We start from the raw sequence: 24,889 nt of genomic DNA, 5'->3' as shown, positions 1-24,889 counted from the left end.
AGTGAAGTCGCTCAGACGTGTCCGACTCCTAGCGACCCTATGGACTCCAGCCTATCAGGCTCCTCCATCCATGGGATTTTTCAGGCAAGAGTACTGGAGTGGGTTGCCATTGCCTCCTCAGAGCTAGAAAGTCCTAAATCATAATCTTTGATCCACTAAGCCCATTTACTTACCTATCATAAGCAACTGCTTCTCTGAAAAACTCCCAAGACACACCCTTAGCCCTCTAGCTTGAAAAATTAGATGTCTCAGAAGGTGTCCCATAAAGTCTGGTGATTGGTTTTCTTTATCTCTCTGACTTATATAATTGTATTGATTTATATTAAAGTAACAATTTGTCCCTCTGGAAAATGAAACATAAGACCAGGACAACCAATTCTCCAGAGTCCAGTCTGGGTCAGTGAAGAATATGGCACAGTCCTAACTAATTAAAGGCATGTCTGAGGGTCATGTAAGCGCCATCATCTCTTCCTGGTACAGATAGGAGTTTTCTATCTGTAGAAATTCTATCTATAGGAGATTCTCCTACCAGGTATTTCCCCAGGATTCAGATATCCCTAGCAAGTAATTTGCCCTGTTTTTTTGGTTTTAATGTCATGAACCAGACTTCCCTTGGATTTGATGGCCAAAGGATCACTATGTTTCTTGTCTATGTAAAATTAGATACTTAATGTCAATGTACCTTTCAGAAAATCAAGCCAAATGCTCTTTTGAATGGACTTCTGTCTGAATGGGTATAGTCAGAAATGTTACAACTTATAAAAATCTGGTTTCATTAAAATTTCACATTTAAACTCCTCAATTAACCAATAATTTATTTTTTTGTTTTTTTGCTGCACTAAGAGGCACAGACGGAGAAGGCAATGGCATTCTACTCCAGTACTCTTGCCTGGAAAATCCCATGGATGGAGGAGCCTGGTGAGCTGCAGTCCATGGGGTCGCTGGGAGTCGGACACGACTGAGCGACTTCACTTTCACTTTTCACCTTCATGCATTGGAGAAGGAAATGGCAACCCACTCCAGTGTTCTTGCCTGGAGAATTCCAGGGACGGGGGAGCCTGGTGGGCTGCCGTCCATGGGGTCATACAGGGTCGGACATGACTGAAGTGACTTAGCAGCAGTAGCAGCAAGAGGCACAGAGGATCTTAGTTCCCCAACCAGAGATCGAACCCATGTCCCCTGTGGTGGAAACAAGTAATCTTAACCACTAGACTGCCAAGGAGGTCCTCAATGATTTATATTCTATATATTGCTAAGCTATAATGGTTGCAAACAAAGAATTAGGAAAAAAAAAGATATTTGTGACCCTAGTGGCAAAAAGTTCAGAAGTCTCAGTTATCTCTTTCCAGAGATATCAGCCTACCATGGACTAAAACTTCAAACTGATGTTGGCCAAAAAATTATTTTGACTCAGCTGTTACAAATTTAACTAGGAAATAATCCTGGAGTTTTTGGTTATAATTCCTGTTTTCAGATATAAAAACAACTAAGTGAATAATGATCACAACCAAGCATCCTTGTGACAAACCAAGGATTCAGACTTCATGAGCCTGAAAAACGACCCTAGAAGCTTCATCATCCAACCACAAATAACGCATTGTATATCTGGGCCAAGAAAACAGAGAGGATACATGTTGGAAAATTGATGGAGAATGGGCCTTTTATACATCCTAGTTCTTTCTCTTTAGCGACTTACCTAAAATCTCTGAGTCAGAACTCTCTCACATTACACCATTTTATTTGTCTCTAAATGAATCCTCAGTTTCACTTTATTCAGAAATGAAAAAACTGGAGTCAGATGAAAACAGAACCAATATAAAGAATCTATTACATGTGATAATGGGAAATATTAGGGAATGCGAAAATGGGAAAATTTTAGTACTGGTTTTTCTTCATAGAAACAGTTTGTTGCTAAATTTAGCTTTTACAGACAATAGTTAATTCCATGAAAAACAGCTTGTTGTTTGTTTTTTCAAAGTGAAAATTTAGTATTAGCTTTTAAGATAAATACTCAAAGTCTAAGCACATGTAAATAGTACCCGATCACATTAAATAGAGTTGTATGGGCAAAAGGTTCAGAGAAACAGAATTCCAAGTAGTATTTCTTTGAAGCAAGCAAAATTCATCATACTATCCTTTGCACTAAACCACAGGCAGATAATGTAGTAACAAATTCTTTAGCATCAATCTGAATAATCAAACCACCTCAATATTGATCATTTGGCAACCTAATGACAGTGAGAGGAAACAAGTTTGAAGTATTTACCTTGAGAGCACAAAAGATGCAGGAATCTCCCATGCATTTGTGAGTTGTAAGCTGCCTAAAGCTACGTCGGAAGATGTCCAGGTGCCATAAAACCTGAGGAAAAGGGAAGATACTTCATTACGCTACAAAAACTCCCTATTTAAATCAAGAAGTCAAGCAAACATAGGTAATAATCACAGAAGACATCATTACTCTCAAGAGAAAAGTTCATTCTAATGTATCAAAAAAAGTCCAAATAAAGTGAAGTATCCAATCAGAGGCACAGATGACCATATTATGGAAAAAACACTAATTCAAACATAAAGTAGATCACACAGAGAAAAACAATTATTTTTAACTTGTTACAAGATTATAACAGGCACTCCAAAACTATCAATGTCTTCAAGTATGACATATATCAAATGTGATCTTAAAGAGGTATTTTACGGGTTAAAAACTGCAGAATAAGGATTTATTTTAATAGTTCACACAAGAAAAGCAAAAATATTTAAAAACTTATTTAGAAGCTTGAATTGTAGTGTGGAATTTTGTCTTTGTTAGATTTCTTCATTTTTGGACCTTTCTGAGAGAGGTGTGACCTCCTTAAGTCAACAGAATTTTAAAAAATAACAGTAAAATCAACAGTGATAAATCTGTTCATAAAATGCAACTTTGACAGAAAGTGATGAGAAGAGCACTTTACTTTTATGGTATTTCTCTCAAAAACCCATAACCCCAGTTTAATCATGAGAATCACATCAAATTCCAATAATGGGACATCCTACTAAATGCTTGACTAGTACTATTCAAAACTGTCATGATTATCAAAACAAGAAAACTGTGAGAAACTATCACAGCCAAGAGGAATGTGACAAGGAGATATGACAAGTAAATGCAGTATCTTGGATTGGATTCTGGAACACAGAAAGACACTATGTAAAAAACTTAGGAAATCTGAATAAACTTTGAATTTTAGTTAAAAAAGAAACAGTGTAATATATAGCATAAATGCCTTAGGAAGCTTCTCTTATCTGGAAAACATTTTAAAAGCATCATATTAAAAATGAAATAAAATAAAAGCATCATATCTGAAAAGGCACTACACTTTAGGTGTACCAGATAATAGACACCTCTGGGGCATCTTCACATTGATACTTAGGTATCTATAGGTATATATTTCCAACGTTTGTTGAAATATGCTACACTCCCAAATAAGTAACACCTTTTTATAATAAATGTAATGGGTTCAATACACCTGTGGTGAACATAGCTTTCATACCATAAAAGTTAGAATATTAGCTCATAGAAACAATTATTTTTAACTCGTAACAAGATTATAACAGGCACTCCAAAACTATCAATGTCTTCAAGTGTAAATATAGAAATATGTATATGTGGATAAATTATATGTTCTATAATTGAGTAGTGGCAATGAATGAACTAAGACTGGTAAATGTTAACCACTGTTGAGCCTGGTTGATGTGTGCATGAAAATTCGTAATACAAAATAAGTAAGTAAATAAGCTTGACAAGATTCTTGAACTACAAGTGAGAAAACTAAAATACTATTACCTGTACAAAGTCACGAGGCTAGTCTAAAGAAAGGCTAAAACTCGAACCCAGGTCTCCTAATTCTTAAGTCCAGTGCTTTTTATACCAAATACACTGTCATGTCTATTTTTTTCTCTCATAACAACTTATTTTCTCATATATCTGAGGTGTAAAGCTAATTAATACTTTACCCAAGCATAATTGTCTTAAGATTTACTCTTACTCTGAAGAGGAGAGAAAGGGGAAAGTTATCACTTGAAAGTTAGTCTGAGAGGGATGAATCTGTCACACTATGGCCCTGATTGGGCAGGACAGGAAGACAGACAGTAAGCACTGGGGTTTTGAGAAGGCTAACGTGGCAAGCAAGACCAAAAGGGAAAATTCAGAGTAGAGAATCAACTTAGGGGAATTTATTTTCTACCAGCTCTGTGTCAGCATATCTAATCAGATACTATAGGAGAGCTCAGAGGAAGGAGACAAAGAAGTGGGCAAAGACTGGACCCCAATCAGTGGGTGTGCTGAGAGCCTGAATATTATGAGACAAGAATAACATACCTGAAAATCTTTGACTTATGGAAAGAATTTTGCTTTCTAGACTGGAGGAAAGCAACCAGAGTGATAAGACACCTTAGTCTCAAATGGAAAAAAAAAGAAACAGTAGAGACTATTCAGGAACAAAGTCACTAAACAAGTAGTACGACCTAGTCCATGTACCTCCCTTTAGGCAGGCAAGTAGTAGTAGTTAGTTATTATTTCTATTATCATTATGAATCTCTTTTACAAATCAGGTAATTGAGACTCAAAGAGATAAAGTGACTTGCCTATGATCACAGAGGTGAACTTAAAAAATGATCTTAAGCTGCTGACCTCAAACAGAGACTCTCAAGTATTAGATTTTAAAAAGTAACCAGAAATACAGCATCAGCAACTAGAAGTCGAAGTTCACCAAAAAGAAATTATCCTTACCTGCAAGGCACTGTTGAGGAAGCAGCTGTTTTGTCCTGGCTCATTGCTGAGGCCTTTGCTGGGAGCTATGGAGGTTGAGCTTCGAGGCGCAAACATCCCCTGGACACTACCACGGCCCCCTGAAAAATAATTTCTCTTCCAAGACATTACTGTTCATTACTGTTTTAGGCTGAAAACAAGAGAATATTTTGTATCTTTGGGGGAGTCCTTAGTCTTTGTTGAAGTCCTTAATATAAAGAGAATCCAGAATTTAACAAATTATGTTGAAGGACTTTGAATTTACAACCTTTCAAACATCATATAGGTAGCTCAAGAAACTCAGGCATCCTTAGATCCACAAGCCAGAGCTGTCCTCAACTTGTTCCAAACAATGCCTAAAATTTAACATGGCACAGGACAAATTCAAACAGAGAAATCCTTAAGTATTGCTTCCTTCTATTTTTCTTGAACTGCCTCCATAAAATCCTGGTGAAGTGGCTGTAATCCTCAACTCCAACAGAATTCAGGATCAGGGTAGAGTGTGTTCTTTAGGCTTGTTTATAATGCTTCCTGCGGATTGAAGATTTTCCCAAGTGGAAGGAGAGGCAGACAGACAACCAAGAATCCAGCACAACTCTCCTCGTCTTCTACTGCCTTGTCCCATTGTCCCATCATCCTCTGAAGTAAAAACCCAAGTTCTAAGCAATTGACATAGATTTCAGAAAGCTAAGAAGTTTGTCTGAAATACATGGAGTTTCTGCTGTTGTTGCTCTGCTGCTGTTCTTTAGTATGTCCCAAACATCTTCTATTATTCCATCCACAACTTCAGAAAATCTCTTCTCTTTTCCTCTGTGACCAGACTAGCCAGCTGTGCCAGAGAGCTTTAACAGAAAGAAAAAAAATAAATAATCAAAAGCTTGCGTCACTTAATGACTCTACTAGCTTTGTGTTGTTCTGCCAAGATCAACGCTGCCTCACCTCACACTATAAACTTGAAACCTTGGCTAACAATACATAGCCCTCCCCCAACCAAAAAAATAAGCCTAACAACAACAAAAAGGAGAAACACTCAACAGGCAGGGGGAAAAGGTGTGAGCAGCCTTACTTTCATAGGAGACTTCTCTCAAATTTTCTAGGAGAAGAAAGTTGATCTGGACAAAAATAAAACTCCAATGTGAACTTTCCACAACCAGGCTAAGAAAAAAATTACCAAGTAAACACATACCAAACTGGGAAATTGAAACAGTTTCTTTTGGATGTTTTGAGTACAGAAAATTTTAAAGGTGTTTTACATGCCCAAGGCTATAAAAGCCTATTCAAAGGTGGGAGGGGCATGTTATCACTTTACTGAGTAAAGATGTCCCATCCCAGAGAAACCTTCATGGTGAGTAAACCATATGTCCTTAATATTCAGTCCAAAAACAAAGAAATCTTCTTCTGCCCTGTTTGTTTGTATGTCACATTTTTTTTTTTTCCGCCAGAGATCAGAGAGATAATTTGGGTTACAAATCACTTAATCCTCAGATTATATCCAAGGCAGTCACCAATAGAGGCCATCCATTGACCAACAATAATCTTCAACTAATTAAAATGCCAAAGAAGCAAGAGGCAAAAATTTCCTTGGAAGAAAATGCTTCTAATATTCACCTTTAAGTTTTCCTATAAGGCCGCCAGGTCCACATAAGGAAAAAATTAAGAATGTTAAATATTAAATTTGGTTCTAACAGTTGCCCAAGCTTCTCCTTTCCTTCTCACCATCATATGGATGACCTAAAAAAACAAAAATGCTGTAACAGTTTCATCCTTCTCAGATCACCTAGCACTATCTATAGTGTGTTCAGTGGAAAAGCTGAGGCACAGGAACATTAAATGGTTGCACAAGAATGTTCTTTCCCTTCTCTAAATTCCCAGACTATTTATAATCTACAGGTCACAATTAAAGTATTTGATTATACATTATAGTGTCATGTTATTCTCTATTTGTTTTTATTACTCTTTGTTTTATATGGTGTCAGTCATATATCCTGACCATGACTGTATGAAATGGAATACTAGCTAGTATCAGACATGTGCTAAACAATACCTACATTCTTTATTCAGTCTTCATAACAGCCTAATCAGTAGGTATTAATAGTTCCATTTTACAGAAGCATAAAGGGAAGCTTAAAGATATTAACTTGCTCAAATCAAAGTTGGTAAGTGGGAGACACGACACAGAATTGGTTGACTACTTACTGTGACTTAATTATGCGTTTTATTATACTATTCCAAAAGCTCCTAACACAGTGCTAGTCATAAGGAAGTGCTCAATAAATACTGCCTGATGATTAGCACACAGCACCAGGAAAGATCCCATGTCTCCCACACAGACTACAAGACCCTCAACTCTCTACACACACCCTCATAACACACCCCACCGGAGGCCACTAAGCAATTTCCAACAAGCCATGCAGCATTCCTTCAGCTTAACTGCTGCAAAGGAATGACAAGGACCAAGCCTCCACTCTGCTCAAAGCCAAAAGAACTTGGCAGCAGCATCCACGTGAGGAGCTCACTGAAACTCAGCCTGCCCTATGATACACACCCGTGAGTTCAGGGAGCCAAGGGGAAAAAGGCAGTAGCAGAAAAAGATTCTCAGGCTCTGAATGGCCTATGTAGGGTAAGGCAAAAAGCTCTCACACTTGAATTAGGTGTCTCAGAAACCAGAGGTGAGAGCCAAAAAGAACAAAGCCAAGAGGGGCAGTAACAAATGGTCCAAAGAAACACTGATGAAAAAATATTTCAGTTAAATCGCAGGTCTCACACCAAACAATATAATCCATCTACGAAACATACCTGAGAAAGTAAATAAAAGAATTTTACCCACAAAGCCCTAACTTGTGGGGGAGTGGGGGGTGCACTGTACAGCATGCGGAATCTCAGTTCCTGGACCAGGGATGGACCCTGTGCTCGCCCACGCAGCCTTAACCACCAGACCACCAGGAAGTCTTGGATTTATCTAACAACCTTCTTTTTTTTTTAAAGCAGTTTATGTGTTTTTATTATTTTTGTTTGCACTGGGTCTTCGTGGCTGTGCACGGGCTTTTCTCTAGTTGTGGCAAGCAGGGTCTACGCTCTAGGTGCAGCGCTGGAACTTCTCGCTGCAGAGGCTCCTCTCATTGCAGAGCACAGGCTTTAGGCACATGGGCTTCCGTAGCTACAGCATGTGGGCTCAGCAACTGAAGCACACAGGCTGAGCTGCTCTGCGGCATGTGGAATCTTCCCGGACCAGGGATTGAACCCATGTGCCCTGGACTGACAGGCAGATTCCTATCCACTGTCTACCAGAGAAGTCCCTAACAACCAATTTTTAAAAGAAAAAGAACTTCCTAGGCAATATTGAAGTATTTTAGGGGTAAAAGGGCATAATGTCTGCAACTTACTCTGCAATGGTTCAGAAAAAAGACGTGTGTATGTGTGCATACTTAAATATACATGGAGAAAGAAGGAGAGAGAAAATAATAAACTGAAAACAGCAAAATGTTACCAATAAATAAACCTGGCTGAAGGATATATGGAAATTCTTTGTTCCATTTCGTAGAAGTTGTTTATAAGTTTTTAATTATTTTCTTAAGTTGAAAAGGAACTGATATCTGCAAATAATAAAACAATTTAAAATTACATATGAGAATATAAAAAATGTATTGCTATGTGGCCAAATTAGAAGGAAATAAGTGTTAAGTCACTTAGTCGTATCCGACTATCTGTGACCCCGTGGACTATAGCCTACCAGGCTCCTCATCCATGGAATTCTCCAGGCAAGAATACTGGAGTGGGTTGCTATTTCCTTCTCCAAAAAGGAAATAAGGCTGGAATACTATTTCTATGAAAAGAAGAGCCTGAAATACAATACAAGGTCAAGCTGTTGTAAGGAGTAAATGATGTAAAGTAATCATGATATTGGGGCTTCCCAGGTGGTGCAGTGGTGAAGAATCCGCTTGCCAGTGCAGGAGACATAAGAGACAAGGGTTCCATCCCTGGGTCAGGAAGATCCCCTGGAGTTGGAAATGGCAACCCACTCCAGTATTCTTGCCTGGAAAATTCCACGGACAGAGGAGTCTGGTGGGTTGGAGTCCATGGGATCCAAAGAGTTGGACATAACTGAGTAACTGAGCACACACACAACAATTATTACATCAATAAGAGGACTAGGACAAGACTTGCAGTTGGAAAATATGGGCTCAATTTCCAGATTTTTATTACTTTCTGTAATCCCAAACAACGTAGCGGTCCTGAACTTTGTTTTCTGGGTCTATCAAACAGCTTTACAATATCTATTTCACACAATGACTGAGATTTAACATGATAGGTATGTCCAAGCAAGTTTTCAAAACAAAGAATAAATTATGAGTGCCTAAAAATAGAGAAGCAAGTTTCTGTTTGGGCACCTCGGGATACGAGAAAGTTGCAAGCCAACAGGAATAAGTCTTCTAATTGTACAAAAAGAAATGTAATAGGCCTCACGCAGAGCAAGGTACATATCAGTGTTATTGAGCCATGTGCTTAAAGAAACATTTAAATTTTACAGTTATTTTAAAAATACAAAGATTAACATGAAAAAGTAAACCATTCAGTCTGTTACAGGAAATAGGGTAACATTTAGAAGGTCTAAAGAATGACAAGAAAATCATGAGAAGTATCTCAGTTTCTAATGAAGGAACAGTAATCCCCATTACTAGCGATTAAAGCCAAAAGTAACCCAAACAATAGGAAGTCAAACTGGACTACACTGAGATATACAAACAAGTTTAACCAGAAAATTTGCTCACATTTCGGGTTTCTGTTCATCTGTGGAGCAGTTTACTTATAATTTCCTGGAGACTCTATATTTGCCATACAGTCAAAGGTCCATATAGTCAAAGCTGTGGTTTTTCTAGTAGTCATGTATGGATGTAAGAGTTGGACCATAAAGAAGGCTGAGCACCAAAGAATTGATGCTTTTGAACTGTGGTGTTGGAGAAGACTCTTGAGAGTCCCCTGGGCTGCAAAGAGATCAAACCAGTCCATCCTAAAGGAAATCAACCCTGAATAATCATTCGAAGGACTGATGCTGAAACTGAAGCTCCAGTACTTTGGCCACCTGACGCAAAAAGCTGACTCGTTGGAAAAGATCCTGATTCTGGGAAAGACTGAAGGCAGGAGAAATGGATGACAGACGATGAGATGGCTGGATGGCATCACTGACTTGATGGACGTGAGTTTGAGCAGACTCCGGGAGTTGGTGATGGGCAGGGAAGTCTGGCCTGCTGCCATCCATGGGGTCACAGAGTCAGACACGACTGACCGACTGAACTGAATCAAACTATATTTGCACTGATAAATCAACAGTTATCTCAATTCCTTGGTACACTCCGCACATCAATAATTACAAACTGGGGGTTAGGTGGGGGGAGGGAGTCTATAGGGAGGGGATATATATAAACATATATATATATATACACACACACACATATATGGGCTTCTCTGTTGGCTCAGAGGTTAAAGTGTCTGCCCGCAATACAGGAGACTGAGGTTCGATCCCTGGGTCAGGAAGATCCCCTTGAGAAGGAAATGGAAACCCACTCCAGGATTCTTGCCTGGAGAATCCCATGGACAGAGAAGCCTGGTGGACTACAGTCCATGGGGTAGCAAAGAGTCGGACACGACTGAGTGACTTCACTTACTTACTTACTTATACACATATAGCTGATTCACTTTGTTGTATAGCAGAAACTAACACAACATTGTAAAGGCATTATACTCCAATTTTTAAAAAATTACAAACCATATTCACAATATCTTGTTGCTGATTATGAGGATATCAATATAGTAACCCCTATACAAATTAGTTATTATTATTATCATTCACACATTCCCTTCTCACGAACTCTTTCCCCTTTAAAGATAAACATATACAGATATCCCATATTCTTTATTTTTTTAATAAAGTAACAATAAAGACCACCTTGAACTTATTTACTCCTATGCCTACTGTCCTAAATTTTTTTCAACCTTTCACTGCTAAACATCTCTGTAAAATAATTTACAACTGCTACTTTTCCTTGCTCACCATTAATCTCTTCAGAACACGGTACTGTTCCTTCATTCTATCACCACAATTTTACTTCATGGTATCTTTGTTTTCAAAAGAAATCTTCTAATTTCAAAACCTACTGGCTCTTCCATATGCTTTGGTCTTCTTAACTTTTCTGCAGCAGCTAACACTAGCTGCCTGATCTTACACAATCCTGAATTCATAGGGTGAATTAAAAAGAAAATGAGAGAATAACAAAAATGACAGAATGACAAATGAATACTGATTCTCCTATACTCGAACAGTCCATTTTCTCTCTCTTTTGCTGCTTTCTTAAAAGTGAACATTCCCTAAAGTTAAAATCAGGTGTGCCTGCTTTTGTCTAGAGTGCGTCCCATGATGTTCTCATCCTCTTTTCCATCAGAACTTCAACCGTCACTTCTGGTTGATAAATGACAAATCTCATGAACTCTGAAACAAAATTACCAACTATGCGCATATTGTCTCACTTTCAAAACAAGTTTAACATGTCGAAATCTGAAGTCACATCCTTCCCCAACTAAAGAATCCTTCCTCTTATTCTCCCCCCACCTTTTTTGTCAAATAATGGCATCTCCAATTACTCAGGTTCTAAATCTTAGCTATCAGTCTCTGACGCCTTTCTATCCCTCTCCTCCTTCCCCATCCACATCATAAGGTCTGTCAATTACCCCTTCAAAATCTCTTACATCGATCCTTCCTTTTCACTTCCACTGCCATCACCTAGTTGGTACCACAATTACCCCTCCTGGTGACTCAGATGGTTAAGAATCTGCCTTGCAATGCAGGAGACCCAGGTTCCATTCCTGGGTTGAGACAATCTCCTGAAAAAGGAAATGGCAACCCACTCCAGTATGCTTGCCTGGAGAATCCCATGGACAGAAGAGTCTAGTGGGCTACAGTAAAATGGGGTCACAAAGAGTCAGACACAACTGAGTGACTAACACTAGACTATTACAATACATAAGTCTTTCTGGCCTCCTGTCTCTTGCTAGCCAATTCATTCATAAAATTAGTTTTTTGAACTAATATTTCTCTTTAACATACTTCATTACTTACTTGTGATTTCACACACACAAAAAAGTGGAAAGCTTGAATTGTTCCTTAGCAATAGAACAATGTCAGCTATTCAGCTAAAAAAGGTTTTTGATAGGACCAGTCCCACCTTTTTAGGTCCCCCAAAAAAGTAATGATGTCTACTCTTACTGACCCTGTTCAACATCATACTGGAAGTTCTAGCATGTACAACAAGGCAAGAAAAACAAATTTTAAAAACATATAGATTATAATGAAATAAAATAACCATCTTTCTAGATTCTATGTTCTATACTTGAAAATCCTAAGAAATCTACCCCAAAACCTCTAAGAACTAATAAGTGAAGTCAGGTCACAGAATATAAAGTCAATATTTTTTAAGGAATCACTTGTGTTTCTGTGTAATAGCAATGAACACTGGAAACCGAAATTCCTTTAAAGTACTACTTACAATACTATCTTTACCACTGAGCCACCATAAATATAAAATACTTAGGTAAAAACATAATATATATAAGCTTTATATCCCCAAAACTACAAAACCTAAGTAAGTGGATAGGCATGTGACGTTTGTAAACTGGACATTTCAGTTTTAAGATGCCAATTCATTCCAAACTAATGCAGAGATTTAACGCAATTTCAAATCAAAATTCCAGCACGATTTCTTTTTTGTAGAAATTAACCAGCAGATTCTAAAAGTTACATGGAGGCAAAGGAAGTATAACAACCAAAAGAATTTTAAAACAGAAGAAACAAGGTGGAATATTCACTGGTCAATACCATATGGTACTGGTGAAAAGACAGATACACAGAGAGCTGGAACAGAACAGAGAGCCCAGAAACAGGCCGACACAATTAACGTCAACCAATTTTCAGTAAAAGTGCAAAGGTAACTCAAAAGAGAAAGGATAGTCATTTCAACAAATGAAGTTGGAACAACTGGACAAACCTATTAAAAAAAAAAAAAACTGAACCTTAACCCATAACTTACATTTTATACAAAAGTAACTCAAAATGGATTACAGTCCTAAACGAAAACCTAAAACTATAAAAAATTCTAGAAGACGAAAATTTTGTGACCTTGGGCTAAGCAAAGATTCCTTAGATACAAAACCAAAGCACAATCCATAAAAGAAAAAAGAAACATAGAACTGGACTTCACCATAATTAAGAAGTTCTATTATTCGAAAGGCACTATTAAGAGAATGAAAAGACAACCCAAAGATTAAAAAATATTTTCAAATAACATAATGAACAAATGATCTGTATCCAAAATATACATCGAACACTCTAAACTTAATGAGCAAAATTATCCAATTTTCTTAAATAGCAGATAACCATATAAAAAGATATTTACCATTATTATTAGTCTTTAGGGGGACGGAATTAAAACCACACTACAAGCATATTAAATGGCTAAAAACAAAAACTACAAAAAGAAGTTATTGAAAATCTGACAACAACAAATGCTAGAGAAAAAGAGCAACTGAAAGTCTCCCAAACAGCTGACAAAAATGCAAAATGACACTGTTGCCAATTACATACAATGTTAAATGTACTTTTACCATCTGAACTAGCAACCTCATTTCTAGGTATTTTACCCAAAAAGAAATACAAGCCTATGCTACGTAAAAACCTTTATACAAATGTTTACAGTGCCTTTATATATAATCACCAAAAACTGGAAATAACCCAAATGTTCTCCAACTAGTAAATGGTACATACATAGATTAAACTCAACAATAGAAAGTAATAATACTAACACACAAAAAAAATATGGATGAATCTCAAATGTACAATGATGAGACTCAAAAGGTCATATGCTATACAATTTTACTTTTATGACATTTTAGAAAAGTCAAAATTAAAATTCAAAAGTCAAAATAGACCAGCAGTTGCCAGAAGTTGGAGGTGAGGGTAAGAGTTGATTACAAAGGGGCAGTACCAGCATGATGAAACTGTTACGTGTCTTGATTGTGCTGGGAGTTACACTACCTCTCTACATGTAGAGGAATGTCAGGTCCACGAATCAAGGTAAACTGGATGTGGTCAAATAGGAGATGGTAAGAGTAAACATCAACATTTTAGGACTCGGTGAACTAAAATGGACGTCATTATATCTACTACTGTGGGCAAGAATCCCTTGGAAGAAATGGAGTAGCCATCATAGTCAACAAGAGTCCAAAATGCAGTACTTGGGTGAAATTCCAAAAACAACAGAATGATCTCAGCTCATTCCCAAGGCAAGCCATTCAGTATCACAGTAATCCCAGTCTATGCCCCAACCACTAACGCCGAAGAAGCTGAAGTCGAACAGTTCTATGAAGACCTACAAGGCCTTCTAGAATTAAAACCAAAAAACATGTCTTTTTCATCATAGGGGATTGGAATGCAAAGTAGGAACTCAAGAGATAACTGCACTAACAAGCAAGTTTGGCCTTGGAGTACCAAATGAAGCAGGGCAAAGACTAAGAGTTCTGTCAAGAGAACACGCTGGTCCGAGCAAACGGGTTGTCTGAGGAGGCCATACGAATAGCTGAGAAAAGAGAAGGGAAAGGCAAAGGAGAAAGGAAAAGATATACCCAACCAATGCAGTTCCAAAGAACAGCAAGGAGAGATCAGAAAGCACTCTTAAGTGAATAATGCAAAGAAGTAGAGGAAAACAATACAATGGGAAAGACAAGAGATCTCGCCAAGAAAATTAGAGACACCAAGGGAACATTTCATTGAGATGGTCACAATAAAGGACAAAAATGGCAAGGACCTAACAGAAGCAGAAGAGATTAGAAGAGGTAGCAAGAATACACAGAAGAACTATACAAAAAGAGGTCTTAATGATCTGGATAACCATGATGCTGTGGTCACTCACCTAGAGCCAGACCTCCAGGAATACAAAGTCAAGTGGGCCTTTTTAGGAAGCATCACTACAAACAAAGCTAGTGGAGGTAATGGAATTCCAGTTGAGCTATTTCAAATCCTAAAAGATGATCTTGTGAAAGTGCTACATTCAATATGCCAGCAAATCTGGAAAACTCAGCAGTGGCCACGGACTGAAAAAGGTCAGTTTTCATTCCAATCACAAAGAAAGGCAATGCCAAAGAATGTTCAAACTACCACACAACTGCACTCATCTCACATGCTTCCCAAGGTAATGCTCAGTATCCTTCAAGCTAGTCTTCAACAGTACATAAACCAACAACATCGAGATGTACAAGACAGATTTAGAAAAGGCAGAGGAACCAGAGATCAAATTGCCAGCATTCACTGGATCATAGAAAAAGCAAGAGAATTCCACAAAAACATCTACTTCTGCTTCATTGACTATAATAAAGCCTTTGACTATGTGGATCACAACAAACTGTGGAAATTTCTTAAAGAAATGGGAATACCAGATCACCTGACCTGCCTCCTGAGAAACCTCAGGTCAAGAAACAACAGTCAGAACCAGACATGGGACAACAGAATGGTTCAAAATTGGGAAAAGAGTACATCAAGGCTGTATATTGTCATCCTGCTTATTTAACTTACATGCAGAGTACATCATGTGAAATGCCGGGCTGGATGAATCACAAACTGGAATCAAGACTGCCAGTAGAAATAACAACAACCTCAGACACACAGATGACATCACCATTATGGCAGAAAGCAAAAAACTCTTTGCTCTTGCCCCTAGATGAGGGTGAAAGAGAAGAGCGAAAAAGCTGGCTTAAACTCAACATTCAGAAAACTAAGATCATGGCATCCAGTCCCATCACTTCGTGGCAAATAGATGGGGAAAAAGTGGAAACAATGACAGATTTTATTTTCTTGGACTCCAAAATCACTGCAGACAGTGCCTGCAGCCATGAAAAGATGCTTGCTCCTTGGAAGAAAAGCTATGACTAACCTAAACAGCACATTAAAGAGCAGAGACATCACTTTGCCAACAAAGGTCTGTATGGTCAGATCTATGGCTTTTCCTGTAGTCATGTACAGATGAGAGCCGGACCATGAAGAAGGTTGAGCGCCAAAGAATTGATACTTTTGAACTGTGGTGCTAGAGAAGACTCTTGAGAGTCCCTTGGACAGCAAGGAGATCAAACCAGTCAATCCTAAAGGAAACAGTCCTGAATGTTCATTGATTGGAAGGACTGATGCTGAAGCTGAAGCTCCAATACTTTGATGTGAAAAGCTGTGAAAAGCTGTGAAGAGCTGACTCACTGGAAAAGACCCTGATGCTGGGAAAGATTACGGGCAGGAGGAGAAGGGGGCGACCGAGGATGAGATGGTTGGATAGCATCACTGACTCAATGGACATGAGTTGGAGCAAACCCCAAGAGATAGTGAAGGACAGGAAAGTCTGAAGGGCTGAAGTTTACAGGGTTGCAAAGTGTCAGACACAACTGAGCGACTTAACAACCACCACCACCACCAAGGTTGAACGAAGAAATTAAAAATCTGAACATAAATTCTTATATTTATTTAATCTTTAAGGTAATCTACTTTTAATCTACTTTTTTAATCATCACAACTGGGATTTACTAAGTCAAAACAGCCTGCCTCACTTTGTTGTCTCTAACATCAGGTATACTCCTAGGAAGCTTAGAAGCCAAAATTGGGAAGGAAGCATGTCATCTTATTACCTATTACCTATTAGTGAAATGCAGTTACTAAGCTTTATGTCCCATATTGTTCCCAATCTGAACATACTAACTTCCTGTGGGCAGGGTAAAAACCTTTCCCCTGTGTGAAATGACAGAAAACAGTGGGTCCCAAACTTTTTGCAGATTCCCACATCCAGAAGCAGACTTAACAAGAAACCATGAAGATTAAATTTCAAGGTCCTCTCTTGCACAGGCCCTCAGGCCCAATATTCAATTTTCTATTTTTTAAAAAATGTTTTCCTAAAAGTGGGTCCCCTAAATTATATAAGCTCCAGGACCCACAGAATCTGAATCATATTACAGAAAATGGGCTTCTATCGTACATGTTACTTGAAAAAATATTTAATTCAAAAGGCTACTTTGAATTCAGTAATACTAATAAATTTGTATTTCACTAATCAAACATCTAATGTTATTCATAGTTTACAATTTCCTTAGCACTAAATAGACCTAAATTGTACTGCCTGGTTTACATTTGGATTTTTCATTCTTAGGCAGACTGTAATATTTCTACTACAGATCCACAGTTGACAGAGGAGAAATGGCAGGGCTAAATTTAAAAGGCTCAAGACTGACAGCATTAGAGCAATAAAGCTCTAGCTGATGACCTTCAGGAAAAAAAAAAATCAGTTTATTTCTCTGTATTAATGAAACACAGAGAATGATTACTTCACAATGAGTATACACAATACATCACACTGTGCTGCCATATTTCTCAGGCCAAAGTATTAAACCAGGCTACAGACGCAGCTACCCTAACTATCCACTACTGTATTCCACACCAAACAGCTAAGCTGCTCTTAGCCTCTATTTCTGAAAAAACCCTAAGTAGTCATTCAAGTGTTTGGTGAAATGAAACTGGCTTATGCCTAAAGAGAAATGAGGCCTGAATGGACACTGGGCCACAGGAAGAGCCCATCACCCTAAGAGACAGTGGGGTGAAGGGGGTTCAGAGACATATAGCTTATTAGCACTGGAGACTTCATTATGAATGGGATACGAGTGTGACTGACACCAGTAAAGACTAGAGGGATTTGTTCCTGCAGAACCTGAGGGTCCTTTGATGAAACCAGGAATAAGGTACAAGTACCCTGGAAGGGGATAAGTCTCTTAAGGAAATTCATTTCATAATCATTAAATGAAGTTCAGTGAGGTCTCTAAGTAATACTACTAATTCCATGCATAGAGAATTTTATGACATTCATGCAAACGATAGTATCAAAATATCTCCAACCAGATATTAATTAAGTACAAAGGGAAAGATTTTAACTTTACTATAGAGAAACCAGGTAGAAAGGCCCTGAACCAAGTGATCAGGTCAAACAGCACCAGCAAAAATAAATAATGACATTATGAATCCCATGTTAATAATGCATTGAGAACACATTTCTGTGATAGTCTTGCCTAAACCTTATAATCTCAGTTCAATCATGAGGAAAAAAAAAAAAAGACAAATCTAAATCGAGGGACATTTGACCAAATAACTGACTAATACTCTCCCAAAATGTCAGAGTTGTAAAAGACAAAGACTGAAAAACTTTTACAGAACACAGAAGACTAACGAAGAAAAATGTGTGAAAAGCAATGTGAGACCCTAGATGGAATCCTCAGTAAAGAATAATGATGAACAAACTAGTGAAGCTTGAAGGTCTTTCCTTAATAGTACTGAACCAATGCTAATTTCCTGGTTCTAATCATTGTACTACAGTTATACAAGATGATCACATTAAAGGAAGCTGAGTAAGAGATATCTAAAAACACTCTGTATGGGGAGGGAGGTGGGAGGGGGGTTCATGTTTGGGAACGCATGTACACCCGTGGTGGATTCATGTCAATGTATGGCAAAACCAATACAGTATTGTAAAGTAAAATAAAGTAAAAATAAAAATTAAAAATTAAAAAAATAAAAACACTCTGTACTATCTTTACAACTTTTCTGTAAGTCCCAAATTGGTTCAAAACAAAAAACTTTTTAACTATGCAAATACTTCACGGAGGGAGATGAAAGCTTGGCCCCAGTGGGGAACAAAGGTATTTGGAGGATTAACTTTCTACAAGTGTAGGTGGACTAATAGTTTGTGATCGTGGGAAACTTAAGAATCCAGTGAAGACTTGTTTGAAATCTATGGGTTTATCATGTTTACCCTCACAGTTCAGCAGTTAATGGGTTAAGTTCCATTAATTCAGAAGTCTGTTTCTCAGAGCTTGCTCTATCTGGAAAGAACTATTAGAAAAGTTTTTCAATCTGTAAGATCAAGAAAAAGTAAATGTAAAAGGACAGGGGTCTTGTTAGGGTGATGCATTTTTTCCCCCTGTTTTCTCTATTTTCTAAATTATCTATAATTCATGGATAAATTATATTTAGTTTACAATTTTCTTCAAGTAAAACTAAAATTGGATTTTAAACTCATTTTCCCTAAAAACAGAATGAACGGACTCTGGACCAGAGGTAACTAATCATTGAGACACCTAAGATCCTAACAATTTGAAAGCTGTTTAATAATTGGTAACTCTTGCCTATTTAAAAACAGGAGGCTAGATTTCTATTTCTATTTCTTTTCATTCCAGTCTCATTGCTACTGCTGCTACGTTCAGATCCTCTCCCCACTGGACTACCACACCACATTACTGACTCATCGTCAGACCTCCATTGCTGCATATGAGACCACCAGAGGACTCCTAAAATACCATGCCATTCCCCTTTTCAATGGCTTCTAGTGATGAGGATTCTTTTGGCTAGAGAAAAATGGTACTTTTTTAAAAAAATGGCATTTTTATAATTCACAAGGGGAGAAATTAATGGACGGAGTTTTCACAAGTTTCTCTCCCATAATTTTTTCCCTGTCCACTTATTCCACTATCAGGGCAAAAACAAGAACAAACAGTAACCTTAAAGAAAACCAAAGCAGTCAGCAGGACCTACTTTGACAGTTTTTGTTGCTGACTCATGTTCATGATAGTGTTTTTTTATTGCATGTTTTTATTTTGTTTTCTTTTTCTATTTCGCATGTTTTTATATTCACATATTCTGCTAGTAAAATTAACTACTAACTTATAAAACTGAATTAAATATTTCTGGCACTTACACAAAGTTTGAGAGTCATTAGACCTTACCACCATTTTCCAGTTACATCTTCTACTCACTCATTCACAAATGAATTTGTAGAAGATATAGCTGGATCAATTGATCAGACATCTGAGCCCCTATTAAGTGCCCCTCACTCATCCTCCACTCCAAGATGAACATTCCCATCCTCGTTCATATTACAGTTACTTGTATACAGGGACTACCTCATATATTCCTTAAGGATATCTTTCATTCCACAGAGAAGTGGAATATAACAGGCACTGAATCACTGAAAGTTTATTTAAAGAGGAAACTTTATGTTTGAAGGGATAAGTACCTAGAGCAACCAATTCCAACATTCTGATAAACTCTGACTCTCCTTAAATGAGTTCCCCAAATCTCCGTATCTAGCTTGAGATACTGCAGACATTTTTTCCTAATGAAGATTATATAAGTGAATCAATATTTGCTTTTGATTCACACTTAAAAATAAACAGAGATAGCATCTACAAGCATAAAAAAAAGGCTACACTATTTGTTGATTTATGGGCTGATTATTGCAAACTCCCCAGTGAATACTGCTACCCAACTCAAACAATTTCCTGTGGGTTGGACTTTGGCAGCCTCAAATTATTACATCATGTACAACAAGAAAAACTCTATGCTGATAAAGGACAGAAAGCTTTATTTTTTTCTTTTGTGAGAACTTGGAACACTGTCATTTACCACAAATCCGTCCAAAACCAGCTGGGAAAAAAAAAAAAAAAACAAGGCAAGTTTCACTTTGTTATAAGTGACAAACTAAATAACTAAGAAATGACAGTTGCATGCTACTTAGCCCCTCTTTACAGAGATCCAGAGCTATATAGATAATTTACTGATCTGTAAGGGAGGCAGTGGGCTTCCCAGGTGGCTCAGTGGATAAAGAATCCACCTGTAATGCAGGAGGCGCAGGGGAAGAGGGTTCGATCCCTGGGCTGAGAAGATCCCCTGGAGGCGGGCATGGCAACCCATTCCAGTATTCCCGTCTGGAGAGTCCCATGCACAGAGGGGCCTGGCGGGCTACATGACTGAAGCATGGCAGGACATGACTGAAGCATGGCAGGACATGACTGAAGCAACTGGGCACACGTGAAATAAGAGAGGCAGCAAGACAGCAGCAAGAGCACAGTGGCTGAAAGTACAGCCTCTGCAGGAGCAACTGTGTTACATAGCCTCAGCAGCACCATGCTCACAGTGGGATCCAGGAGGTACCATTCTAAGAGAATACTATGTGAATTCTAAAAGTCAGGGAGCTAGAGTTCACAGGGCAGAACAGTTTTGGACCCTATCACCTAACATCTGTGTCATCTTGACCAGCTTACTGAATCAATTATTGAAGTCTCTGATAACCAGGTAGGATTAAAAAATAACATGTCTCCCATAGAACTCTTACACAAATTAAATGAAATAGTGTGTGTGTGTGTGTGTGTGTGTGTGTGTGTGTGTAAAATTAGCCCAGTATCTAGTACTTAGTAAATGAGGCATCAATGTTTTGACAAAAATTAATAAATGTTTTGATGATAATTATCATAAAGAAGAATAAGATGAACCTACATTCCAATCCTGTTCCATCACGTTCAGGTCTTTTACCATCTGTAATAAATGTGATTTATTGAGAGTACTGTAACAAAATTCTAATACTCAGGGCCAGATACAAAATAGAAGTTCCATAAGTAGTAGCTATGATTATGAAAACTGCATCCCCATACCAACTGTCTCTCTTTCCTTTTCCCTCTCTCTCTCTTATACACACAAACATAGGCACACATACACTTACTATAAAAATTCTATGAGATTAAACTATAATTGATAGCACAAACAGAAAGCAGTATCAAAAAGAAGGAAAATGTATTCCAAAAATAATGCATTCTCAATACAATTCAACTATTGGTTTTTCTAGTAGCCATGTACAGATGTGAGAGTTGGACCATAAAGAAGGCTAAGCGCCAAAGAATTGATACTTTCAAACTATGGTGTTGAAGAAGACTCTTGAGAGTCCCTTGGACAGCAAAGAGATCAAACCAGTCCATCCTAAAGGAAATCAGTCCTGAATACTCATTGGAAGGACTGATGCTAAAGTTGAAGCTCCAATATTTTAGCCACCTGATGTGAAGAGCCAACTCATTGGAAAAGACCCTGATGTTGGGAAAGATTGAAGGCAGGAGGAGGACGACAGTAGATGAGATGGCTGGATGGCATCATGGATTCAATGGACATGGGTTTGAGCAAACTCTGAGAGACAGTGAAGGACAGGGAAGCCTGGAGTGCTGCAATCCAGAGTCATAGGGGTCCTAGAGTCAGACACGACTAAGCAACTGAACAATCACCATCAATATTTAGCTCAAGAAACTTCAGTGGCAAAATACTTATAGTCAAAACTCCTAGGACTTAAAAGGTCTTCCAGTCTTAACCCATGCATATTTCCAATCTCAAGTATCGCTGTTCCCCTTAAAATAGAAGATTTGTTCTCCATATATGCCCAGCATTTTACTCAATAAGGAATATGTACATTTATTGAATAAAGTCTGCGTATAAGTGGACCGATAAAGTTCCATCCCCTGCTGTCCAAGAGTCATCTGTATTATCTTTGCCCCGGCTTCATCTTCCCAGTACTTCCTAATACTAGAAATCCGCTCCACTCAACAAACCTGTTTGAAGAAGCCACTCAGCTGGTAAGTTATAGTAATGATGACTAATGACAGTCACACCCTATTAGAAAGGAGTAGTCATTTATAATTAGTTCATTTCCCAAAAGATTTTCTAAATACTGTTCCCCACCAACTGGGACTTACTCTGTCTCAGGAACTTTGTTATTCAGTGCTTACCCAATACATAAGTGCTTTATTAGAATACAAAGTAGAAAGTTACATTGCCTCACCTTCAACAAATGTTCAATGACTGTTAAATAAATAAATGAAGAACTAAGTTTTTTAAACACATTTTTCAATTTAGAGATAACTAAGTTATAAGCATAATCAGTCACCTCTTTATTTCTTCCCTGAATCTACTTCCTAAATCATATCATATCTAAATCGTACCTTCTGTTTCCCAAAGGTCTATGGAAGAAAGATACTTTAGCTAATAGCCAGTAGGACAAACACAACATTCTACTCATATACAGCTAATATCCAAACCAGTAACAATGGCAGATAAAGGAAAGAGAATCAACAGCAATTATAGGCACCAAGACAGCAAAATGATAACTACGCATTAAATAAAGTTGCCTTATACTATCCTTTAGCTCAATATCTTAGAATCAAAGTTTTTTCCTAATTTTTTAAACCACTGAGGTTTTTTCTTTAACTTAAATGCTCAATTACAACCATTCACTATTTATGAATCATTATAAACTTACCATTACCCAAATTATTTCAGCACAAACAATAATGAAAGCATGATGGCTCTCAAAAGCCACTGACTGCACTGACTTGACTCATTTCTGCCGGGAGAACAGTGGCACTGAATGGCACAAGCAACTCCAGTGTGAGACACTAAGCACATGACTGGGAAGGTGACAGAGGATACCAAGGAAAGGAGGAGGGGAGGGATGGGCAGGAATCCACTGAGTTTACTCTAGAAGCCTTCACAATACTCAAGCAAAACATGCTACCAGACTCCCGGTTTTAAGCCAGCTCAGATCTTACTTCTACCACGGACAACTGAAGAGACCTTCGGCAACTCTTCCAGCTGTAAGATTATAATAATAGCAGCTACCACTTGTGCCCTGTGTCCCATTCCCCAGTTGTGTCCGACTCTCTTCGAGACCATGAACTGTAGCCTGTCAGGCTCCTCTGCCCATGGAATTTTCCAGGCAAGGATACTGGAGTGGGTTGCCATTTCCTTCTCCAGGGGATCTTCTAAACGCAAGGATCAAACCCCCATCTCTTGTGTCCCCTGTATTGACAGATGGGTTCTTTACCAAGAGTGCCACTTGGGAAACCATCACTTAGTGAATACCAACTCTATGCTAGGCACAAGGCAAATGGTACATCCTTTAATTCTCATGATTAATCTACCAAGTAGGCATTATTTCCCTCAGTTTCCAGAAAAGTAAAACCCACGTTCTACTCATGCACAACTCTTTCCCAGAGGGATATACTACCTACTTAACAAGGTTGTACTGGAAATTAGAAGTAAATGCAAAGCACTTACCATAGGAACTAGCACTTGTCACACAGTAGGAGCTCAGGAATTCATGATCATACAAGTGCACCTATCACTTGAATAAGTGACTCAACTGAACTTCAATGAAATCCCACAAATAAGTTTTCCTTTATATCGTCTTCCATAAAAACAATAATTAGCAGCACTTCTTAAGAACCCAAGGTTTACAACTTTATAACTGTTTAAAATACCATAGGATCATCCATTCAGTGCCAATACACACACATACACAACACACACACACACACACACACAGTTTTTTAGTTGAGAATCAAAATGTATAACCCAAGGAAATAGAAAGCCCATTATGAAAGTGATATTTGCCTTAAGCTGAGCACCAAAATATTAAATATTTTACTTACAAAAAGATTATAGATCTCACATCTCAAGAGAGAAGGTGCTAATGAACAAATCTAACTTCCCAAAAATAATTCCCAGAAGCATCTGTTATCCTCAAGTACTCAGCAAACCATTTCCCAGAACTGACAATATATTGCCAAAATCTTAGTGAATTTTGCCAACATTCTGCTGAGAGGAAAAAAGAATCATTCCGGTTCTTGAAATAAGTGCTACTTTTCAGTTTAGCCACAAAATACAATCTTTTCTCTGTTATTACTTTGATCAATATGTTAATACTGAAAATAAATATAAAGAAATCACAAATAATCTTCTGTCTGAAGGAAATTTAAATCTACATCCTTTATCTTTAATTTTATAAGCTGAAGAAAATCTATGAGAATGGGTTTTTAAACCAATAATAAAAATCAATTTTCTAAAGCCTTAATAATTGAATCAGAAGAGGGAAGAACAGAAACAATAGTCAGCATTAAAGAAGCCTTCTGAAAGTTAAGAGTCCTGTAACCTCAATTTCAAAGTTTAAACTGTTGCTGTTAAAAGCAACACTTCACAAAGACTGGTCAGTTCCCTCCATCCCTCCATCTATCCCGTTTTACCATAAGCACACACTCACCAGAGAGCAGACTCAACTCCCAGCAAAAGGCCTTCAGCAATCACAAGGGCATTTGTGGGACGAGAGATACAGGAATGGGGAGGGGCAAGGGAAGAGCTAGAGTTCTAGGGAGGGAAGGGTACGGAGGGAGGAGACG

The 24,889-nt window shown here is 38.0% G+C and overlaps 1 protein-coding gene across 16 annotated transcripts in view; it reads right to left on the bottom strand.

Moving 5' to 3' along the window:
• Positions 1 to 24,889, bottom strand: part of USP54 (ubiquitin specific peptidase 54) — a 129,155-nt gene that overhangs the window by 55,290 nt on the left and 48,976 nt on the right. For 7 of the 16 annotated variants that reach the window (XM_018042203.1, XM_018042205.1, XM_018042207.1 and 4 more), the window contains exons 1-2: positions 4,763 to 4,909; positions 2,267 to 2,359 (exon numbers count right to left, since the gene is read on the bottom strand). In XM_018042203.1, coding sequence (XP_017897692.1) covers positions 2,267 to 2,359; positions 4,763 to 4,909 — 240 coding nt within the window. Of the gene's footprint in view, positions 1 to 2,266; positions 2,360 to 4,762; positions 5,623 to 6,388; positions 6,506 to 22,974; positions 23,064 to 24,753; positions 24,841 to 24,889 lie in introns of those variants that run through there. The other 9 variants (XM_005699208.3, XM_018042202.1, XM_013975606.2 and 6 more) reach the window with 5 other exon arrangements.

This window comes from Capra hircus, chromosome 28 (assembly GCF_001704415.2).
Source record: "Capra hircus breed San Clemente chromosome 28, ASM170441v1, whole genome shotgun sequence".
NCBI lineage: Eukaryota > Metazoa > Chordata > Mammalia > Artiodactyla > Bovidae > Capra > Capra hircus.
This window is presented reverse-complemented; position numbering and strand designations above follow the sequence as displayed.